This window comes from Artemia franciscana, unplaced genomic scaffold, assembly GCF_032884065.1.
Source record: "Artemia franciscana unplaced genomic scaffold, ASM3288406v1 PGA_scaffold_32, whole genome shotgun sequence".
Taxonomy (NCBI): Eukaryota; Metazoa; Arthropoda; class Branchiopoda; order Anostraca; family Artemiidae; genus Artemia; species Artemia franciscana.
In genome coordinates, this window is record NW_027062665.1 from 2,067,426 (window position 1) to 2,091,439 (window position 24,014).

At 36.1% G+C, this 24,014-nt stretch overlaps 1 protein-coding gene across 1 annotated transcript in view; it reads right to left on the reverse strand.

Moving 5' to 3' along the window:
• Positions 1-24,014, reverse strand: part of LOC136041676 (xylosylprotein 4-beta-galactosyltransferase-like) — a 43,190-nt gene that overhangs the window by 16,823 nt on the left and 2,353 nt on the right. Inside the window, exon 2 of the mRNA XM_065726395.1 lies at positions 7,907-8,103. Coding sequence (XP_065582467.1) covers positions 7,907-8,103 — 197 coding nt within the window. The remainder of the gene's footprint in view (positions 1-7,906; positions 8,104-24,014) is intronic.

Genomic DNA, 24,014 nt, shown 5'->3' on the forward strand with positions numbered 1-24,014 from the left:
GCTATATCATTTTTTGATCAAATTGATGCCAGAATCAGTTTTATCACAAACGTTTTACCAGTACCTCCTGGCGCATCCAAAAAGAAAATTTCTCCAACGTTGTTATCGACACAATGCATTATCGTATCATAAATGTCTTTTTGTTCCGACGTTAACTTGGAAATGTTATTTTGTACATACGACAATAGATCACTCGTACTGCAACTTTGTTCACGATCCAATTCTACACATGTCGAAACAGCAGCGATACGGTTAGGTGAAGGCATTCCCAAATCCTGAAGAGGTTTGTTTGCCATACGTACGCACAAATCTTCTATAATAACTAAAGTTTAGTTATAAATTTCTGATGTAAAATCAAAAGTCATATCTGACGTCTCTAACTGTTTTCGATGGAGTATATCTTCGGACATTTTTGACTTATATTTTTCCCATAACTCTGTAGGAGCTGATGGAGAGCAAGTTGTTAAAATGATGCGAAACAATGCACGAATTTGACTTGGGGTTGACGTTTCGCACGCGTCATTGATGCAGTTATCCCAGTGTTGGTCATTCTTCAATAAATTCAGAGCTTGGCATGCACTACGGTAAGTGTCATGTATAGTACCGTTTACAGTTCTCAAATACTCAAAGGATGTCGGACCGGGTACATTCACCAAAAGCAGGCGTAGAAAGAAGCATTCATGTTGATTGGGGTTAACGGTGTAGAGTCTTCCTATCGTGGTATCTTTGAAGATGGTAGGTTGGCCGTCGACTGACTGGCTTCACTATGAAATACATATCGCCCAACTTTTGTTTTTTTAACTAAAATCTGGTAGGCATTGATGACCTTATCCAAGTCAAAACCCCAAACCCAATCATCATCGCTATCATTTTCAGTTTTGATATGTTTTGACTCTCGCTGTCCAGGTGGATCTTCATCTAACTGCGCGGTTTTGCGTTCTTTAGCCTCAAGCCTGTTTCCTTGCTGTTCTTTTGATTCCTCGGCACGCTTTCTTTTCTGACTTTCTCTATCAGCAGCAAGTTTTTTGGCATAGACTCTTTGAGCATCTTCACCGGCTTTTGCCATTGTAAGTTCATCAGTCATTGTAAACTTAAACATTAATAGATTTCTACGTGAACATATGTCTTAAATATCTTGAATGACGTCACCGTCAAAGCAAAAATGACGGCAACTAATTTCATGACGTCAGTCAACACAGAAACATGACGTCACCTGATCCACAGACAGACACACAGACAGACAACTTATTTTTATATATATAGATATACTAGCTGTTGGGGTGGCGCTTCGCGCCACCCCAACACCTAGTTGGTGGGGCGCTTCGCGCCCCCCCCAAGCCCCCCGCGCGCGTAAGTCGTTACGCGCCATATTAGTTACGCGCCATTGTAGTTGTGTCCCTGTGTCCCACCTGTGAATAGAGATAGATATAAATATATGTTTTTAACTACGTAAAACATGCGAATATACAACATTCTTCGCTGTCCCATTGTCTGTGCATATAAATAGATTGTCAGGTTTACTGACTCTTGAACATGCAACATATAATTGTCCATGGGAAAAACAATCCGTATTCAGATCTATACCTCATTATTCTAATGATGTGTCCCTGTGTCCCGGTAGTCATTTATATTCCCTGTGTCCCGGTCGTCATTTGTGTCCCGGTGTCCCAGTTTGTAATTTCTCTTTGAGTGTCCCGGTCGTCATTTATATTCCCTGTGTCCCGGTGCCATTTGTGTCCCGGTGTCCCGGTCTGTAATTTCTATTCGAACAATCCCTGTGTCCCGGTCGTCATTTATATATCCCGCCCGTGCCCCCGGCGTCCCCGTTGTAGTTGTGCCCCTGTATCCCGGTCGTCATTTATATTCCCTGTGTCCCGGTCGTGATTTGTGTCCGGGTGTCCCAGTCTGTAATTTCTCTTTGAGGTTCCCGGTCGTCACTTATATTCCCTCTGTCTCGGTCGTCATTTGTGTCCCGGTCTGTAATTTCACTTTGAGTGTTTTTTCTTTTTAGTTTTTCTTTAGTTTTTTACCTTTTTTCTTTTTTCAGTTTTATTTTTCTTCTTTATTTTTCAGCGTCACTATGAAGTACATATCGACGAACCTTTGTTTTTTTTAACTTAAATCTGGTAGGCATTGATGACCTTATCCAAGTCAAAATCCCAAACCCAATCATCATCGCTATCATTTTCAGTTTTGATATGTTTTGACTCTCGCTGTCCAGGTGGATTTTCATCTAACTGCGCGGTTTTGCGTTCTTTAGCCGCAAGCCTGTTTTCTTGCTGTTCTTGTGATTCCCCGGCACGCTTTCTTTTCTTACTTTCTCTATCAGCTGCAAGCCTGTTTTCTTGCTGTTCTTGTTATTCCTCGGAACGCTTTCTTTTCTTACTTTCTCTATCAGCAGCAAGTTTTTTGGCATAAACTCTTTTAGCAGCTTCCTCGGCTGTTGCCATTGTAGATTCTTCAGTCATTTTACAATTAAACATTTTTCCGTGAACAAATGTCTTAAATACCGTTAATGACGTCACCGTCATAGCAAACATGACGACAACTAACTTCATGACGTCAGTCGACACAGAAACATGACGTCACCTGACTGACAGACACACAGACAGACAACTTATATATATATATATATATATATATATATATATATATATATATATATATATATATATATATATATATATATAGATATATATATATACTAGCTCTTGGGGTGGCGCTTCGCGCCACCCCAACACCTAGTTGGTGGGGCGCTTCGCGCCCCCCCAAGCCCCCCCGCGCGCGTAAGTCGTTACGCGCCATATTAGTTACGCACCATTGTAGCTGTGTCCCTGTGTCCCACCTGTGAATAGAGATAGATATAAATATATATTTTTAACTACGTAAAACATGCGAATATACAACATCCTTCGCTGTCCCATTGTCTGTGCATATAAATAGCATTTATATTTATATGTCTGTGCATATACAAAGCCTTATGTACTAATAATGACGTCATATGCAAACGCTCTTTTTACAAACAAACAAACATGCATACACACAACTCGCTTCGCGCCACCCCAACACCTAGTTGGTGGGGCGCTTCGCGCCCCCCAAGCCCCCCCGCGCGCGTAAGTCGTTACGTGCCATATTGGTTACGCGCCATTGTAGCTGTGTCCCACCTGTGAATAGAGATATATATAAATATATATTTTTAACTACGTAAAACATGCGAATATACAACATTCTTCGCTGTCCCATTGTCTGTGCATATAAATAGCATTTATATTCCCTGTGTCCCGGTCGTCATTTGTGTCCTAGTGTCCCAGTTTGTATTTTCTCTTTGAGTGTCCCGGTCGTCATTTATATTCCCTGTGTCCCAGTGTCCCGGTTGTCATTTGTGTCCCGGTCTGTAATTTCTATTCAAACAATCCCTGTGTCTCAGTCGTCAATTATATATCCCGCCTGTGCCCCCGGCGTCCCCGTTGTAGTTGTTTCCCTGCGTCCCGGTCGTCATTTATATTCCCGGTCGTGATTTGTGTCCGGGTGTCCCAGTCTGTAATTTTTCTTTGAGGTTCCTGGTCGTCATTTATAATCCCTCTGTGTCGGTCGTCATTTGTGTCCCGGTCTGTAATTTATCTTTGAGTGTTTTTTCTTTTTAGTTTTTTTAGTTTTTTACATTTTTTCAGTTTTTTTTCTTCTTTATTTTTCAGCGTCACTATGAAGTACATATCGCCGAACCTTTGTTTTTTTAACTTAAATCTGGTAGGCATTGATGACCTTATCCAAGTCAAAATCCCAAACCCAATCATCATCGCTATCATTTTCAGTTTTGATATGTTTTGACTCTCGCTTTCCAGGTGGATTTTCATCTAACTGCACGGTTTTGCGTTCTTTAGCCGCAAGCCTGTTTTCATGCTGTTCTTGTGATTCCTCGGCACGCTTTCTTTTCTTACTTTCTCTATCAGCTGCAAGCCTGTTTTCTTGCTGTTCTTGTGATTCCTCGGCACGCTTTCTTTTCTTACTTTCTTTATCAGCAGCAAGTTTTTTGGCATAGACTCTTTGAGCAGCTTCCTCGGCTGTTGCCATTGTAGGTTCTTCAGTCATTTTACAATTAAACATTTTTCCGTGAACGCATGTCTTAAATACCATTAATGACGTCACCGTCAAAGCAAAAATGACGACAACTAATTTCATGACGTCAGTCAACACAGAAACATGACGTCACCTGATCCACAGACAGACACACAGACAGACAACTTATTTATATATATATAGAATATATATATATATATCATATATATATATATATATATATATATATATATATATATATATATATATATATATATATATATATATCCTCCTTTATTTTTCAGTTTTTTTCCTTTTTTCAGTTTTTTTTTTGTTTTTCAGTTTTTAGTTTTTTTTTTATGTTGCATGTTCAAGAGTCGGTAAACCTGACAATCTATTTATATGTCCCCCAACGGTAGTTTTTATATATATAGATAGATTCGGTCGTTATTTGTGTCCCGGTGTCCCTGTCTGTAATTTCTCTTTGAGTGTCCCGGTCGTCATTTATATTCCCTGTTTCCTGGTGTCCTGGTCGTCATTTGTGTCCCGGTGTTCCGGTCTGTAATTTCATCAGTTGACAAACATGACGTCGTCATAACAAACATGACGACAACTAACTTCATGACGACATACAGCTCAACCCGAATGACGTCAATCGACAGACAGACAAACATGACGTCGTCATAACAAACATGACGACAACTAACTTCATGACGACATACAGCTCAATCCGAATGACGTCAGTCGACAGACAGACAAACAACTTATTTTTATATATATAGATATATATATATATATATATATATATATATATATATATATATATATATATATATATATATATATCTATATATATAAAAATAAGTTGTTTGTCTGTCTGTCGACTGACGTCATTACAAGGATTGAGCTGTATGTCGTCATGAAGTTAGTCATCATATACCAATTCAAAAACGAATGTATTCAACCGAAGTAGCTGAGTTGGTACAGCGTTACGTTCCAGGTTCTAGGTCCGAGAGGTTCCAGGTTCGAACCTTGGCTTTAGCATTAATGCAAAAGAAGAAAAATAAATAAAAAGGTAAAAACTACAAAAAAACTAAAAAGAAAATACTAAAAAAGGTAAAAAATTAAATAATAAAAAAAATAAAAAAAAAGGTAAAAACTACAAAAAAACTAAAAACTAATAAAACAAACTAAAAACTGAAAAAGAAAAAAAAGGAAAAAAATTGAAAAATAAAGGAGAAAAATAAGAATAAAAACTGGGACACAGGGAATATAAATGACGACCGGGACACTCAAAGAAAAATTACAGACTGCTCAAAGATAAATTACAGACCGGGACACAAATGACGACCGACACAGAGGGAATATAAATGACGACCGGGAACCTCAAAGAAAAATTACAGACTGGGACACCCGGACACAAATCACGACCGGGAATATAAATGAGGACCGGGACGCAGGGACACAACTACAACGGGGACGCCGGGGGCAGAGGCGGGATATATAATTGACGACTAAGACACAGGGATTGTTTGAATAGAAATTACAGACCGGGACACCGGGACACAAATGACGACCGGGACACTGGGACACAGGGAATATAAATGACGACCGGGACACAGGGAATATAAATGCTATTTATATGCACAGACAATGGGGCAGCGAAGAATGTTGTATATTCGCATGTTTTACGTAGTTAAAAATATATATTTATATCTATCTCTATTCACAGGTGGGACACAGGGACACAGCTACAATGGCGCGTAACGACTTACGCGCGCGGGGGGGCTTGGGGGGGCGCGAAGCGCCACCCCAACAGCTAGTATATATATATATATATATATATATATATATATATATATATATATATATATATATATATATATATATATATATATATATATATATATTTTTAACTACGTAAAACGTGCGAGCATACAACATTCTTCGCTGTCCCATTGTCTGTGCATATAAATAGATTGTCAGGTTTACTGACTCTTGAACATGCAACATATAATTGTCCATGGGAAAAACAATCCGTATTCAGATCTATACCTCATTATTCTAATGATGTGTCCCTGTGTCCCGGTCGTCATTTATATTCCCTGTATCCCGGTCGTCATTTGTGTCCCGGTGACCCAGTTTGTAATTTCTCTTTGAGTGTCCCGGTCGTCATTTATATTCCCTGTGTCCCGGTCGTCATTTGTGTCCCGGTGTCCCGGTCTGTAATTTCTATTCGAACAATCCCTGTGTCCCGGTCGTCATTTATATATCCCGCCTGTGCCCCCGGCGTCCCCGTTGTAGTTGTGTCCCGGTCGTCATTTATATTCCGTGTGTCCTGGTCGTGATTTGTGTCCGGGTGTCCCAATCTGTAGTTTCACTTTGAGGTTCCCGGTCGTCATTTATATTCCCTGTGTCCCGGTCGTCATTTGTGTCCCGGTGTCCCTTTCTGTAATTTCTATTCGAACAATCCCTGTGTCCCGGTCGTCATTTATATATCCCGCCTGTGCCCCCGGCGTCCCCGTTGTAGTTGTGTCTCTGTGTCCCGGTCGTCATTTATATTCCCTGTGTCCTGGTCGTGATTTGTGTCCAGGTGTCCCAGTCTGTAATCTCTCTTTGAGGTTCCCGGTCGTCATTTATATTCCCCGTGTCCCGGTCGTCATTTGTGTCCCGGTGTCCCGGTATGTAATTTCATCAGTTGACAAACATGACGTCAGTCGTTGTCATTTATATTCCCTGTGTCCCGGTCGTCATTTGTGTCCCGGTGCTTTGTTGATGGTGATTGCTAATCGAACATTCCTTGTGTCCCGGTCGCTTTCTCTTTGAGTGTCCCGGTCGTCATTTATATTCCTATGTCCCGGTCGTCAACAACCTATTTTAACAAAAACTCTTGTGACTTCTTTAGTTTCATGGCCTTGAAACAACAAATCTTTGCATAAGGTTTATTGTGTATATTTTAAAAAACTAAAAACAAATAAAAGCTAATAAAAAAAGACCCTAAATTTGTAAAACTCTAAAAAACTAGCACTTTACTGAAAACACAAAATCAAAGCATCAAAACATGATTAGGAACAGAAAAGTCTTTAAGTACCCTGTGGAAAATAAAATCCTAATTTATAAGGCTCTTGATAGTATTTCACCAGCCCTGAGACCAATAAATGTTAGTATACAATTTAGTTCTCCTAACACCTCAAGTAAGATCAGCTTTCAGTAAAATTACTGAAATTTAAAACTAATTAAACTAAAAAATTCGTTTTTAATTCTACAAATTTGAAAAGTAAAAGTCAGGTTATTTGGACCAATGCAGATCTATGTTGCATAAAATGCAAAACAATAAATTTTTTTCATAAGTTTGATCTTTGCTCTTTGGGCCTACTTCCACCAGAAAAACTTTTTTTTAGATTAACCTTAGAAAATGGCCGTTTTTAGGTGTGAATAGACCTAAGATGGGTCTAGGGGACAAAATATATTTTTCCTTTTTTATGTTTTTGGTACTTTAAAGGCCATAAAATTCATTTTCATGTCAAGGTCACTTCACCTTGGGGTCAGTGTTGAAACCTGTTTAAACAGAGTTTAGAAGAAATTTAATATCATACAGCTGATTCACTGGATAGCTTAGTAAACAATTAGAAATTGGGTATTTAGTCTACATCGGGTACTGATTCAATGAGACTCCAGAGGCTCAGATTTATAAAAAAGAGGCTCAGACGCACTGGTAGAGGTTCTCTCCAAAGATTGATCAAGATGCAGACGTTTGAATCACAACAACTTGGGGTCGAAACCAGATAAAGGAACAAGCTAAAAATCATTTACATTTTTTTTTAACAGTACACAATTTGCATATAATTACCTGGTTGATAACCAATATTTCTGAAGTGACTCCCTGGTTACCAAGGAACTTTTTCATATAAGGTATAAATTCTAGAAGTTCTTCAAGTCTGTCTCGAACAGGAACGATTAAAGCCAATTTGTGACTAGGCTTTGGGATGACTTCAGATTCAGTACTGATAACATCTTTCCTTTCATTTAGACACGGAGGACATACAACTAAAAGACAAAAAAGAAAACTTTCTTAGATTAGCATCTTGAATTTTCTTCAAAAATTGTAAACTTAAAAAATGTTCATTATGTATGTAAACCCTTACAGTTAAATAATAATTTAATCCTTGTATTTTTCTATATAAAAAATTTTCTAATATAGCTTTAATTTTCTACAAAATTTGGGCAGGTAGAACAAAGAGCTATTAGAAAACTAAATAAACATTTTAAGCGACGCTTCAGAAACCTAAAACACGTAGTTTCTACACCTTATTTTTTTTTAATCAGCTTCCAAACACACCAGCACTCACCAGAAGGTGAGAAGATATGAAGGAGGGGAATATATCCCTTAAGATTAGTGCAAAAGGCTTCTCCTGTCACAGAAAAATTGTCTTTCTAGCAACCAAGCTCCCCCCCCCCAAAAAAAAATAACATCTGATACATAAAACACTGGTTGCATGTATCCGTGGTCTCAAAATTTTCAATTTTCCTTAAAAGGGTTTTCAACAGGATTGATTAAGAGATACTTGCAACTTTGCTTCTCAGGACTGCAAAATTTTTTATTCTTTTGGACAAGAACAATAACAAACGCAAGATAAAAATGTTATAACAAATTATAATAATATAAATAATAATAATAATAAATAATAAAACATAAATACATAGCTAAAATAACAATAATACAGAATAATTTAAGCATTGCAAAAATAATAAATAAAAAAAATGCAAAAGCATTTAAAACAATTAACAAAGATTTCTAAAACACTATAGTAAAATAACTTGAACTTTATTCTTAAGCATGATCCTCTTTTTCATTTTTTTAAATGCTTTTTTCAATATCTTTTTTTAATTTTTTCAATGCTGAAATAATTTCTCCTGTATAGTGTATGCAGTCTTTTTGTGTTGTTTTGAATTTTTCTTTATTTAATTATTGTGTGTGATCTACAGCATTGTTTTTGGTTTTGTTGGTAAGGGAAATAAAATAAATTATAACTTTCATGTATTTGTTAAATAAATCACCTTCCAGTACCGGTTAGATAATTACACAGAACACAACCCTTAGCCTAGAAGACTCCACTGGAATGTTGTGCCTACAGAATATTTTTAGAATAGGTATAACTGTATGACTCTAAAGTGTTAAACAGGCCATGCCCCAGAAACTGTTTTATGACATGCCTCTTTTGAATCAGCAAAATTCAGCTAATGATCTTGACCTAAACTTTAGTTCATTTTTGTCGTCCTACAACAAGGCATAATAGATCTGCCTTCCTGTGTAATAAACACAGGATAATGGAGGATATATCCTGTGGATATATAATGGATAATGGAGGATAATGGAAAATCAGGATAATGGAGGATATATTACACAGGATTATCCTGTGTAATAAACACAGGATAATGGCTGGGTTTTGCGTGTTAGAGTTTTGATAAATCCCAAATTGAATTTGATTCAAAGTAAATTTATCATAATTTATAACTGTTTATCTATTTCTCCTGTTTATACAGTAGGTTTAACTAAAATTATCAAACTGTTCATGGTAACGAACTGTAAGTAAGGAGCGACCCAGCTTAATAGTAACCGAAACTCTAAAAAATGGAATTTTGATGTCAACAGATGCATCAAAAGAATTAGATTTTTATGGTGATTTTAAATATCGTTTCCTTAAGTTTAGTCCTATTGATCAAAAGTTATGAGGCTAAGAAAATTTACCTTATTTTAGAAAAAACAGGGAAACACTCCATAAAAGTCAAAGAATCTCAATGAAAATCGCATCATCAGATTCAGCGTACTAGAGAACCCCACTGTATAGGTTTCAAGCTCCTATCTACAAAATGTGGAATTTTGCATTTTTGCCAGAAGAAAGATCACGGGTGCGTGTTTATTTGTTTTTTTTTCTCCAGGGATGATCGTATCGACCCAGTGGTCATATAATGTTGCGAGAGGGCTCATTCGGACAGAAATTAAAAGTTCTAGTGCTCTTTTTAAGTGACCAACAAAATTGGAGCGCAACTAGGCCCCCTCCAACGTTCATTTTCCTCCAAAGTCACCGGATCAAAATTTTGAGATAGCCATTTTGTTCAGCATAGTCGACAAATTTAATAACTATGTCTCTGAGGACGACTTAATCCCCCACAGTTCCCGGGGGAAGGGCTGCAAGTTATGAACTGTGTCCATTGTTTTCATATAGTATTGGTTATTGGGAAGTATATACGTTTCAGGAAACGTTATACGTTTTCAGGAGAGACTTTTCTGGTGGGGGAGGTGGTAGGGGTGGGGGTAGAGAGTTACGTGGGAGGATCTTTCCATGGAGAAATTTTTCATGGGGGAAGTGAATTTTCGATGAAGGGGGTGCCAGATTTCCCAGCATTATTTAAAAACAATCAGAAATTAAATAAAAAACTAAGTTTTCTCAACTCAAAGTAAGGAGCAACATTAAACTTAAAACTAACAGAAATATTACGTGTATGAGGGGATTCGCCCCCTCGTGAATACCTCGCTCTTTACGCTAAAGTTTTTTTAGTACTTTCAAAATAGCTATTTATTCTAATTAAACGACCTTTGTGATTCAGGCGTCATTCTTAAGGAATTCGAACAAAATTCGAACTTTAGCGAAAAGAGCGGGCGTTGAGGAGGGGACAGCCCCTTTCATATACAGAATAACTTCTGTTCGTTTTAAGTTTTAACGTCGCTCCTTACTTTCAGTTAAAAATTTTTTTTTTTTTTTATATATTTAATTTCTGAACGTTTTTTAATTAATATAGGTTTCGATTTTGGCGCACCGTACATGAATAATTACAACACAATTTGCATATTAATTTTACTTTTTTTGGCTAAATGGCTTTCTCAAAAGTTTTATCGGACAATTTTGAGAAAAAAGGCCGAAGGAGGGAGAAAAAAGGCCTACTTGCCTTCCAAATTTTCGGTTACTTAAAAAGGGCACTAGAACTTTTAATTTTGTTTACGAATGTCTTTATTAGTAATAAACATACGTAACTTAAGAATTAACTTACGTAACAAACTTCTATATTCGTATAATTTCTCGCCCCCTTGTCAATACCTCTCTCTTTACGCTAAAGTTCCAATTTCGTTCCAATTCTTTAAGAATGACCCCTGAATCACAAAGGCCGTTCAATTAGAACAAATAGCACTTTTGAGATTACTAAAAATACCTTAGCGTAAAGAGTGAGGTATTGAGGAGGGGACGAAGCCTATCATATACGTAATAATTTCTTCTCGTTTTAAGTTTTAATGTTCCTCCTTACTTTCAGTTGAAAAAACTTTTTTTCCATTTCTGATTGTTTCTTAAATCATTGGAAAATCCAGCGTCCCCTTCATGGAAACTCTCTTCCTCCATGGAAAGATCCTCCCATGTAGCTGCCCTTTATTTTTTGCTCCATTAAAAAGGGGACTAGAACTTCAAATTTCCGTTCGAATGAGCCCTCTCGCGACATTCTAGGACCACTGGGTTGACACGATCAGTCCTGGAAAAAACCAAAAAAAAACCAAAAAAACAAAGAAACATGCATCTGTGATCTTTCTTCTGGCAAAAAATACCAAATTCCACATTTTTGGAGATAGGAGCTTGAAACCTCTACAGTAGGGTTCTCTGATACAATGAATCTGATGGTGTATGCGATACGATCATCCCTAGGGGAAAAAAACAAATAAACACGCATCCGTGATCCGTCCTGTGACAAAGAATAAAGAATTCCACATTTTTGCAGATAGTAGCTTGAAACTTCTACAGTAGGGTTCTCTGATACAATGAATCTGATGGTGTGACTTTCATTAAGGCTGTATGACTTTTAGGGGATGTTTCCCCTTTTTTCGCAAATAAGATAAATTTTCTCAGGCTCTGTGGATTGTTTTAAGTAAAAATTGCAAGGCATTCAATTTTCTTTCTGGCAACTAATCAAAAAGATCGTGGTAACGAACTGTAGTAAGGAGCGACCCGGCTCAATAGTAACCAAAAGTCTAAAAAACGGAATTTTGATACCAATAGTTACATAAAAAGAATCACATTTTAATGATGATATTAAATATATAAGTTTTATCAAGTTTAGTCTTACCCATCAAAAGTTACGAGCCAGATAAAATTTGTCTTATCTTACAAAATAGGGGGAAACACCCCCTAAAATTAATATAATCTCAACGAAAATCACACCATCAGGTTCAGCGTATCAGAGAACCCTGATGTAGAAGTCTCAAGCTCCTATCTATAAAAATGTAGAATTTCGCATTTTTTGCCAGAAGACAGATCACGGATGCGTGTTTATTTTTTTTCCAGGGTGATCATATCAACTCAGTGGTCCTAGAATGTCGCGAGATGGCTCATTCTAACGGAAACTAAAAGTTCTAGTGCCCCTTTTAAGTGACCAAAAGAATTGCGTACACAAAAGGGGCACCTAGGCCTCCTCCCACGCTCATTTTTTCCCCAAAGTCACCACATCAAAATTCTGATATAGCCATTTTATTCACCATATTCGAAAAACCTAATAACTATGTCTTTGGGGACGACTTACTCTCCCACAGTCCCCATGGGAGGGGCTGCAAGTTGCAAACTTTGACCGTTGTTTACAGATATTAATGGTTATTGGGAAGTTTAAAGACGTTTTCAGGGGGATTTTTTTGGTTTTGGGGGGGGGAGAAGTTGAGGGGGGTTACGTGGTAGGATCTTTCCATAGGTGAATTTGTCATGGGGGAAGAAAATTTCAATGAAGGGGGCGCAAGACTTTCTAAGATTATTAAAAAAAATGAAAAAATAAATATGAAAAGTTTTTTCAACTGAAAGTAAGGAGCAGCATTAAAACTAAAAACAAACAGAAATTATTACACATATGAGGGCTTCACTTCCTCGTAATACCTCGCTCTTTACGCTAAGTATTTTTAGCAATTTCAACTATTTATTCTACAGCCTTTGTGATTCAGGGGTCATTCTTAAGGAATTGGGACAAAATTCAAGTTTTAGTGTAAAAAGCGAGATATTGACAAGGGGGTGAACCCCCTCATATACGTAATAAAAACATACAAATATAGAAGTTCTTTACGTGAGTTATTTCGTAAGTTACGTATATTTTTACTAATGAAAATGTTCGTAAAAAATTAAAAGTTTCAGTTGTCTTTTTTAAGTAATCAAAAAATTGGAGGGCAACTAGGCCTCCTCCCCCGCTCCTTTTTTCTCAAAATCTTCCGATTAAAACTATGACAAAGCCATTCAGCCAAAAAAAATTAATATACGCATTTCGTTTTAATTACTTATGTGCGGAGAGCCAAAATCAAAACATGCATTAATTGAAAAACGTTCAGAAATTAAATAAATAAAAACAAGTTTTTTTTAACTGAAAGTTAAAAAACGAACAGAAATTACTCCATATATGAAAGGGGCTTTTCCTCCTCAACGCTCCGCTCTTTACGCTAAAGGTTTTTCCTGTTTTAAAAATTAGTGTTAAGAGAAAGAGTCCAACTTTAGCGTAAATAGCGGGGCGTTGAGGAGGAAAAGCCCCTTTCGTATACGTAGTAATTTCTGTTCGTTTTAAGTTTTAATGTCGCTCCTTACTTTCAGTTAAAAAAACTTGTTTTTTTTATTCATTTAATCCCAATTAAATACAATGTTGTTCTTCTGTTGTGCACACTAAATTAATTTATTCATTTATTACACAGTACAAAAAAGTAATAGAAGCCATGCTATTCAGCATTTTAAGCATTATGTAGATAGAAAATTTGATATCATTGACTATTTAATTCCTAATTAAAAATTAAAAGGGCATAATTGCTTCTAAATCAAGTAAAAGATAGAAGGTCTACATTAACCTCAAGTTAGTGTGCTTTTGGGGAGAGGAGTAGAATTTAAGAGGGGCAGGGGAAACGAGAGTTAATGTTTGGAAGGGGGCACTGATAAGAAATTGGCTCTCTATTGCTATATTTAGCCCCTCTGACCCTGTAATTAGCATGTAGTTATGTATGAATAAATTTATAGCTCATCATAAATGTAAAATATGACGCTGATGGAGTATAAAGAAAGAACAGGGAAATGAACAAATAAATTCTGACAAATACAATCAAAGCCAAAACAAAGAAGAACTGACAGAAAAAATACAAATAAGGACAATTATATGTACGAACAAACACATTATCAACAAAGAAAAATTTCAGAGGCCCTTTCACCAATAATCTGCCTCTGATATTACTCATTTCTTTTCTACATGGCGGACATTGGACTAGTAGCTCCATACTGCGAGGATAGAGAGCTGTTGTTAATCCAGAGAGGCAGCCATAGGAAATATTTTGCATACTTGTAGAAACACTTTCGTATATCCTGAATATCAGAAGCAGTAAAAATAGACCAAATGGTGCAAGGGCGAGCAGATGTGGAACAGCAGATGCATTATAAATGCTAGCTAAGATATGGTGCTTAAATTTAAACCTTAACGCAACTAGTAAACCATACACATTCCTAGATTTTCTGGCCGAAAAATCTTTCAAAAGTTGACACGTGGTGCGAAGATTTGACCCAATGAGTACATCAAGATAAGTCAGTGTATCTTGTGCTTTAATGCTCACCTCACTGAACATTTCTTGGGCAATTTGAGCTGTGATTAAACACCAGGAACTCAGTCATACTCTCATTAAATCGAACACCAATACGATTATATTTCCTATCAAGAATTCAAAAATTTTCCTTAATTCTGAAGGCTGTTCTACTAATATCAAGGATGTCTTCAGCATAGTTAGCTAGCAAAAAAATTCAATACCTTTAAATATGCATTGGGTTAGAATGTTCTGTTGCAGCATGTTTAATATTATTAAAGGGGGATGGAGAAGTAACATCGCCTGTCTAATACCTTTTTTTTTTTACTGGAAATAAAGGAGTGAGCCATACCAATACCAGGTGAACCATACCAGGTGAGATGATGAAATTAACTCTGGAATTTAGCTTTTTTATAAATATCATGTATTGATTTGATGACAGAAATAATAACTCCACGCTTATACGAAGTGAATAAGATTTGTGGCTGTATACCCGTGTTGAAAGCTCTAGGGGATATGGGATAGGAACGGGTTCTGAAACAGTACATAGCAGGCAGTATCTGGGTGGGGAGTTTTTTTTCAGGAAATATTTTCTGTATGAGGGCTTGGTATTACATTTTTTTTCAAAACAGAGGCACAACATTCCTTTCCTGTGCTCAAGTGTTTCCAGCTTGGTCTTTTTTAGAAGGAGTGAGTATGGCACCCTGACTTCTTTGAAAATTATTTTCAGGGCTCTTTTTGAATGATTCGATTTTTTTCTGATTCATCATGGCAGATGCTAGGATGCCAAACTGGACAAGCATATTCAATATACACGTGGACAAATGAAGTGAAGATCCTTAAAGAATGGGGTGGGAATGTTAGATTTATTTAAGAGATTAAGGAGAGAAATGGATGCATTAGCTCTATGGACAATATCTTTAATGTGGATATCCCACTTTAAATTTGACAAAATTGTGACCCCCAGGTAATTTAAAGGAAGACGTAGAATTACCTGGGCAGACAGGGCTGAGGTTTTAATGAAACATATTAAGTTACCTTCCCCAGATTTCTCCAGGTACCCATTAAGCTGGGTTGACTCTGGCCAAGCTTACAGAGTCACACCACTGACCCCATCCTAAACCAAATAACTGGTCACAACTGGGATTGAACCCATGCCCATAGGACAAACGATTCTCACACCACTGCGCCAACCACTTAGTCAGGATGGCTTAAACATATTGGCATTATCACAGGGTTAGAGGGTTTACACTGATCTCTAAGTCAGTGGCATCCTCTGTAATAGCATTGAGGATGCTCACAGAGTTTCTTATTACGTTTCTGTAGCAGGTTTCAACAGCCATAAGTTCATCTACGAATTTCCATCAGTCAGGACGCTCCTTAGCAAGGCTATTGATCATCACTGAAAAAAGGAGGGGACCTAGTAGAGTACCTTGGGGTAATCCATTGTGGACAGGGAGAGGACTGGCATAATGATTCTGATATTTGACTACCTCTGGTCTACTTGATACAAAGGAGGCAACCAATTTAACAAGGAAAGAGTCAATATTGAAATCAGTTACAAGTTTTTCAACTAATACATTGTAGTTAACAAGGTCAAATACTTTTTGAAGGTCAATATAAATTAAATTTACCCAACAATTAGGTTTTTCAAGAATTATCCCAATTGAGTCAATAAGGGAAACAAGGTAACAGGAAGTAGAAGTGGACTTGAGGTTCCCAGGTTGCCTCAGGTCAGTAAGAGGTAGGATTTTTTTCTTTTGGCCAATCTGCAAAGAATCCTTCACTTATTTTAGAGAGTATAGGAGAAAGTGAAATAGGACAAACATCTTCAAAGTCAGGCCCTCTGTCTTTCTTTTTCAAGGGTTATGAAAACATGTTTCCATACTTGTGGGTATTGGTCAAACTCAGTAATCTCATTAAAAAGAACAGACAAGGACTTTGAAAGGAAGTCACAGAAACCATTAGTAAGAGGAAACAGGATATCTAAAGGGTTGACACTTGTTTTTTGGATTCAATTCCTCTTTTGATCTCAGACAAAGTGATGGAGGGGAAAGAGGGTGAGAGGTCATCTGTTGGTAATTGACAAGACAATGCTGGAAAGCTCTGGATAATGAAATCAATGGAACTATTAATTTGCAGTAATTTCAGGGGATTTAGGTAGGTTGAAATTTAGCTGGTCTAGACTCCTACCACTCAACTTTTTTACCTTGGAATACCAATTTTTTGGTTTATTAGTAAACAATTCTTCAACCTTATTCTTGTACTAGGATCAGGCAGATTTATCTATTCCCTTTTTAATTCCTTTTCTTAGTATATTAGCTTCATCCAGTTTACCAATTTCTTCTAATTAACACTTTTATGGGTTGATTAATGAATGGTTTGTCACTGAAGCATTCTTTAAATCTTTTTTCTGGGAAAGAAATTAGATGTTTAACATTAGCTTTTGTAAAAAGTAATAATTTTTTCATCAACATTACGCAAATTATAAATATTGAGCCAATCTTCAGTACTCAGCCATGTACCAAAAGAAAGAAGGCCAGGATTTTGAAGGGGATGGTAAGAGACATGAGTTACTGAAAATGAATGTTTAAAATTAGAAAAGGGGAACAGGAGAGAAAGACGATAGCTCCAACCCAATGATGACAAAGCTGAGGGGGGACTGTAAAAACTATTCATATTTGTAAGAATGACAACTAGAAAGGTGTTTCCCCATGTGGTTGCTATTTTAACTTAACTTTGAGAGAGAAGCAAATCAAATCTATCTTAAGCTCATTGACATCACCAACCAAAAAAAGTCCAACATTTTGATACTTATAGATAACAAATCAGCACTGGTCTGCAATTACTGGATAAATTTTATTTTGCATCAATATTTGGTTTGACTTTATAAATGTAAGTTAAAGTTAATGATGAAGACACATATGAGGCTCAAAATTTTAACCCCTTCCCCCCTAACTACTGCAAAATACTTAAAATAAACATCTCTTGGCTATTTCACAGCAAAAATGACCATAAAAACTTTTGTGCCAAGTTGACCTTCCTCCAAAATCAAAATTTTAGATACAGCCCTGTTTGGCACATAAGTAAGTTTATCATTTTTTGGGGGGAGGGGGAGAGAAAAAATACTTATTTCATTGTATGTCTATGTGACTATATTTGCATATCTATGGGAAGCTAGTTGTCTATACTTACATGGCTTCAATACAAAAGCAATTTCATAGGAGGCCTCATCTTAGTTTCAATCAAGGATATGGGACAGTTTCATTTTCAAATAAATCTGAAGTGCTGAAAGCTCTGGTTTTATTCAAATCCAGCTTTTTTCTCTACTGGTTATACTGATCACTTAGTCCTTTACTAAATTAAATCTATCTTTATTGGCAATAACTATAATAAGAATCAATCATGATAACCACACAGTTTTTATAGAATAGGCAAAGTCTACAAAATGGTGAAGATACAATCAGTAAAGACAAAATGGTATAATGAAGTCTACATTTTGCTATGCATCAGTTGTGTTTCAACCCATGTACCTGTAAATTGAATCAAAGCTGAAAAATCCAAGAAGTAGAAAAAGGGCCTGTGAAAAAGTCTATACAATTTGGGTTATATATTTGCATGTTATGGGGAGCGGGGAGATTTCAACACCCAGGTTGCTAGAAATAGGGATAGATGGTATCCAAGCCTAAGTAAATTTAGTGTAGGAAAAGAAAACAGTAATGGCTACATACTCTGTGTTTGGTTGTAAAATGGCCCATAAGTTGACATGGTATTCATATGATGGTAAGAAAGCAGACCTTATTGGTTATGTTACTGTACTGTAAACCAAAGACTGATGGGATCAATACAAGATACAATTTAAAGCTGAAATTTTGGAATGGTAACTAACCCATTGGAAGTTATGATGTTTGTAGACTCCAATATGAGAATTTGAGAGAAAATTTCCAGGAACAGTTGAAGTCTAAATAGGCAGTTCAATATTTGACAATGTGGAAGGAATAATTTTAGGAAAATGATTTGTGAAGTTGCAAATGGTGTCTTAGGGATAAAACTTTGGAGAACAGCTAGGAATATTTGTGAAAAAACTTTATGTTTAACAGACAAGGGAAGGGGTTGTACAAGAATTATCTGAGTGATAGATCATATGAAAAAAAATGTAGAGAGTAGAGAAAGCATTAAAATATGAACTAAGGGTGTATGAAGTGGAGGCCATGGATAAAACTGCCAATAATCTAAAAGATGCAGCTAGATGGCATAACAGTAAAATATTGTAATGGCATTATAATAAATTGAGAGGGAGCAGTCAATCCAGACTTGTCCCAATTAAAGATAGGAATAGGGCCATAATTAGTGATAAGGCAAGAGTTAAACAAAGATGGGCAGAAAATTTTGAGAATATGAATAAACCAAGATAGAATTGCAGCAAACAATATAGAGGAAAATGAAATAGTTTGTGATACCTTGGATGTGAAGGAAGAATTAGTGATTGATCTAAAAGGACTTAAAACTAGTAAGGCCCCTGGTGTTGATAGCATGGTAAATGAGTTTCTTAAATATGATGGCTCTGAGGTCAGAAACAAGTTACTGAAGATTGTGACTATGATTTTTGAAAAAGAGGACACGCCTAGCAACTTTAGGCAAACCTTAATTAAAACACTGTATAAGAAAGGTGATAAGACTGAGTGTAGTAATTACTGAGTGCAGTTAAGATGAAAAGGTAACATTAAGGAATAAAAAGATAATGAGATGGACAGCTTCACCTACTTTGGTAGTATTATTAGTAAAGATAATGGGAGCAATGAAGATGTTAAAAGTACAATAGCAAAGAATCAGGGTTTTTTACAGTTAAAAAAGTTTGGAAAAATATGAAGATAAGTCTGTAAACAAAGATTAGAATATTAGGAGCTATAGTGAGGGCAGTGATCAAATATGACTCTAATGCATGGGTACCCAAATAAGTGGATGGAGATTTGCTAGATGTTTTCTAAGAAATTGCCTACAGATTGTTCTGGGTTTCTTGATGACTGACCATAGGCTATTTCAAACAATAGGCTGTATGAAAAGTGTGGCTCAATCCCACTTTCTAGGGCTATAATGGGAAAAGGCTGAGATGGCTAGGGTACATTCTGCAGATGAAGGATGACAGATTGCAGAAGATTGTCCAGGTAAAATTCTAGTCCATTGACTTCTTGCTATCTTGGAAAGTTGTTGGGCTAGAAAATTGAAACTTTCAGGGATGTGTCTACAGGCTAAAGTATAACCCGGGAAGTTATTTTGAGATCCCTAACTATACCCCTTCCCCCTCCTCTATATAACGCAGTTTTTTGTGCATACTATTAAAAGTGTAAATCCTTACTTACCTTAGGAAAATTCAACTTTTCACTGTTTTTTTAAGCTACTATATTCCATAATTAGTTCACCTGCATTGAAAAACAATTATTACCTTTTATGGTATAGTTTAAAATGGAATGCAGGCATTTAAACGCATCCCCTGTTTGAAACTCTTATCTTTAAAAGGCTTTTGACAGGGGTAATACAGATAAGACTTTGAACTTTTAAGGGGCTTCTCACTCAAAATTATGATTTGTTGCTACAATTGCGTAAGGTTTATGTTATATGTGTCAATAAAATTTATTTTGTAAATCATAACAGCATAGAGAAAGTCAATTTCTTCAAGAAGGCCCAATAATGATTCTTAGAAACCTGAAGAGAGGCGAAACAGAAATTTAGTGGGAAAAATAGAACAAGTCCTAAATACATGATTGACGTAACTGTAACGGATACGCTCTCTTTGGGTGAGTTTTTTTTTTTTTTGGGGGGGGGTTAATTTGAAAAAAAATAGAAAGATGTATTTGTAACTTACGAATGGGTGATCAGATCTTAATGAAGTTTGATATTTAGAAGGATCTTGTGCTTCAGAGCTCTTATTTTAAATCCCAACCAGATCCAGTGACATTGAGGGGAGTTGGATGAGGAAACCAGAAATCTTGGAAGACGTGAAAATTGAGGTATCTTTATCTTCGAAATGGGTGGTCGGATCTTAATGAAACTTTATATATAGAAAGATCATATGTCTGAGATGCTTAATATAGATGCTTATACAGAAATTACTCTGTATATGAAAGGGGTTTTTCCTCCTCATCGCCCCGCTTTTTACGCTAAAGTTTGACACTTTCTGTTAACTTTACCTTTTAAAATGGTAAAAAACTTTAGCGTAAAGAGCGGGGTGTTGTAGAGGAAAAGACCCTTTCATATACGGAGTAACTTCTGTCCATTTTAAGTTTTAATGTTGCTCCTTACTTTCAGTTAAAAACACTTGTTTTTTTAAATTTAATTTATACCATAGTTTTATAAATATATATTTAAAATTATCAAAATAAGCCCATAATAAACATTAATTACAACACAGCTATCCAGAAAAGAAGTTTTTCAAAGGAAAGTAAAGGACCATATTAAACTTGAGACAAGCTTCAACACATTCCTATAATATTTAAAGCTCAATGTTTTGTGAGAAACCAGGAAAGGAAAATATATAATTAATGAAAAAAATCAAATAGTTGAGAAAACGAGAATTTTGTCAGCCAGTAGCAAAATATGAAGACGAAAATCAAGCAAATATTTCGACAAGAACCTCTGAATAATGGAAGTGTTTTCAAACAAAATGAAGTGGTGAGTGTTATTGTGCACGTGTTGGGCCAAGGCAGAATCAAAATTCTCGGGCCTTGGGTGCAAACTATGACTTCGTTGATTGAAAATTTGTGTTTCAACAATCCCTTCTCCCAATTGTTGGCGTTTTACCAATATAGAAGATTTAGAAATGTTACACACCCCTTAAATTTTGAAAACTGGTATTTTCCACATTTCTAAATCTCTTTCATAGGGTGGTATCCAAGAAATTTTCAAGGGGGAAGGGGTATTAATCATTTTTTTGAGGAATCTTTATAAAACAAAAACTATGAAACGCATGAAAGACTTGTTTATATTCGTTTCGCTACGTTTTTACGAGTCAGAGAAAGGTTTCGGACGGGGGGTACATACCCTTTAGCCCTCCTGGATACGGCTTGTTTTTTCCTAGCCTATTTGAATTTAACGAGAAAAGATTGTATTAATTTTCGCACAACCGCTTACATATTTACATTCTCATTAAACAAACAGTCTTCTCAATATTTGAACTCCACATTAATTACTCTTTTAAATACTGGATGACACATGGAAAGGTAATTACAAGTGACATAACAATTCCTCCGGAAGCCGGAACAGCTTTCCGGGATCTGAAAGGAGCTTTTGATGAAGTTATAAGGTAATTTAGCATTCTTATTTTTAATATATTTGTGGAAAATTTATAATGACGGAAATGTCGTTAAAGACTGCTTACAAATCCGTAAGTTGTTCATAAGTCTTCTTTGTGTTTGTCGAGTTGAGAGATCCCATCTAAGACAGTGTCAAATAACACAATTTAGGAGGTGTAAAATACGTTTTGAAAATATGGTGGGGGAGGGGGGATTTGTCGTTCTTTTTCAAAGAAAACACAAATAAAGGCATTTTCAATGAAATTATAAAAAAATCTAGAGGGGGATTATGAGGCGGTTCCAAGAACATGCGGGGCAAGTTTAAACTGCTGGAAAGAATAAATCATTATTCAAAGTTTCATTTATTCAAAAGTTTCATTTATCCAAACAACACTAGCAATATAAATAGTTGATTTATCGAAATATAATCCTTGACGAGCCTCCCGTCTTGATTTTTCATTTCATCAAAATATCCTTCTCTTTTATTTCTGCTATCAACTTGAATCAACTTCTTTCAATGGTAAATCAATTAACTGTTTAAAACCTCAAACATGTCACTCCTCTGTTACTCACATAAACTTCCTCAAATTTATCATCCAAATATGCGGGGCAAGTTTAAACTGCTGGGAAGAATAAATCATTATTCAAAGTTTCATTTATTCAAAAAAAAATGTATTGTTTCCACTTTTTGTTGAAATTATACCCGTTTTCTCTAGTATTTATAAGCATATGCTATATTTCAATGTCTGGACTCCAGTTATATTTTAGCCTGATGAAGGGTTATAAAGCTCCGATATGAGATTCATGAAATAATGCATTCTCAATCTGACGGAATATTTTTTTTTAAATAATACTCTGCAAGATATCCTTCCATATGTTCTTCTCTTCTACCATAAGTGGGGATGTTATTTTTCACTTCCCTCCACGTCCGTTCTATATTTTGGGTATGGGCTCCTGTTGTAGGGTCAACAAAATTTAGGTCATGATTGACACGCAAATGCTGAAAGCCATGGTGGGCAGAAATTAGAACCTGCTATCTTTATGTTTCTCTGACTCTTAAAGCTCATGGGACGTAGGGAAATACATTTTGCTACTTCCCTAATTTCCACGAATTGGGTTTTTTTTTTTCAATGAAAAGCAGTTTTATTTTAAATTTATCAGATAAACATCAAATCTGGTATGTAAGAGCAATACATTTTTTCAGTCTATAAACAACTTTGTTTGAAAATGAGCTGTAATAATTGCGAAATCGATTTATTTAATGGAATACTTCAATTTGCCACAGATGATGCAATTTTAGAACTGTATTATAACCATGGCATGTTATTGAGGAGCAAAGATTGCTCAATTTGTGGCCGGATTTTTATCTATCTTAAGCCAGATTTTTATCTATCATAAAACGAACGAACTCTACAACAGGATTTTTGGTTTTTGATGATGTGGCTTCAGACTAATGCTTCAAGGGAGGAATTGATATTCAATAATGTTGGTATCTCTAAACAAACGATTGTGGATTGGAGTATGTTCTGTAGAGAGGTTTGCATTTACGCTTGTCACTCCAGTACTGTTCGTTTGGGGGGAGAAGGAATAATTGTTGAGATAGATGAAGCAAAATTTGGCAAGCGTAAGTACAATCGTGGTCGAATTATCGATGGTGTTTGGGTATTTGGTGGTATAGAGCAATCTACAGGAAATTCATTCATGGTTGCTGTGCCAGATAGAAGTAGTGCTACGCTGTTGGGCACAAATTGAGCAATAAAATTCAAATAGGCTAGGAAAAAACAACCTGTATCCAGGAGGGCTAAAGGGTATGTACCCCCCGTCCGAAACCTTTCTCTGACTCGTAAAAACGTAGCGAAACGAATATAAACAAGTCTTTCATGCGTTTCATAGTTTTTGTTTTATAAAGATTCCTCAAAAAAAATGATTAATACCCCTTCCCCCTTGAAAATTTCCTGGATAACACCCTATGAAAGAGATTTAGAGATGTGAAAATACCAGTTTTCAAAATTTAAGGGGTGTGTAACATTTCTAAATCTTCTATATTGGTAAAACGCCAACAATTGGGAGAAGGGATTGTTGAAACACAAATTTTCAATCAA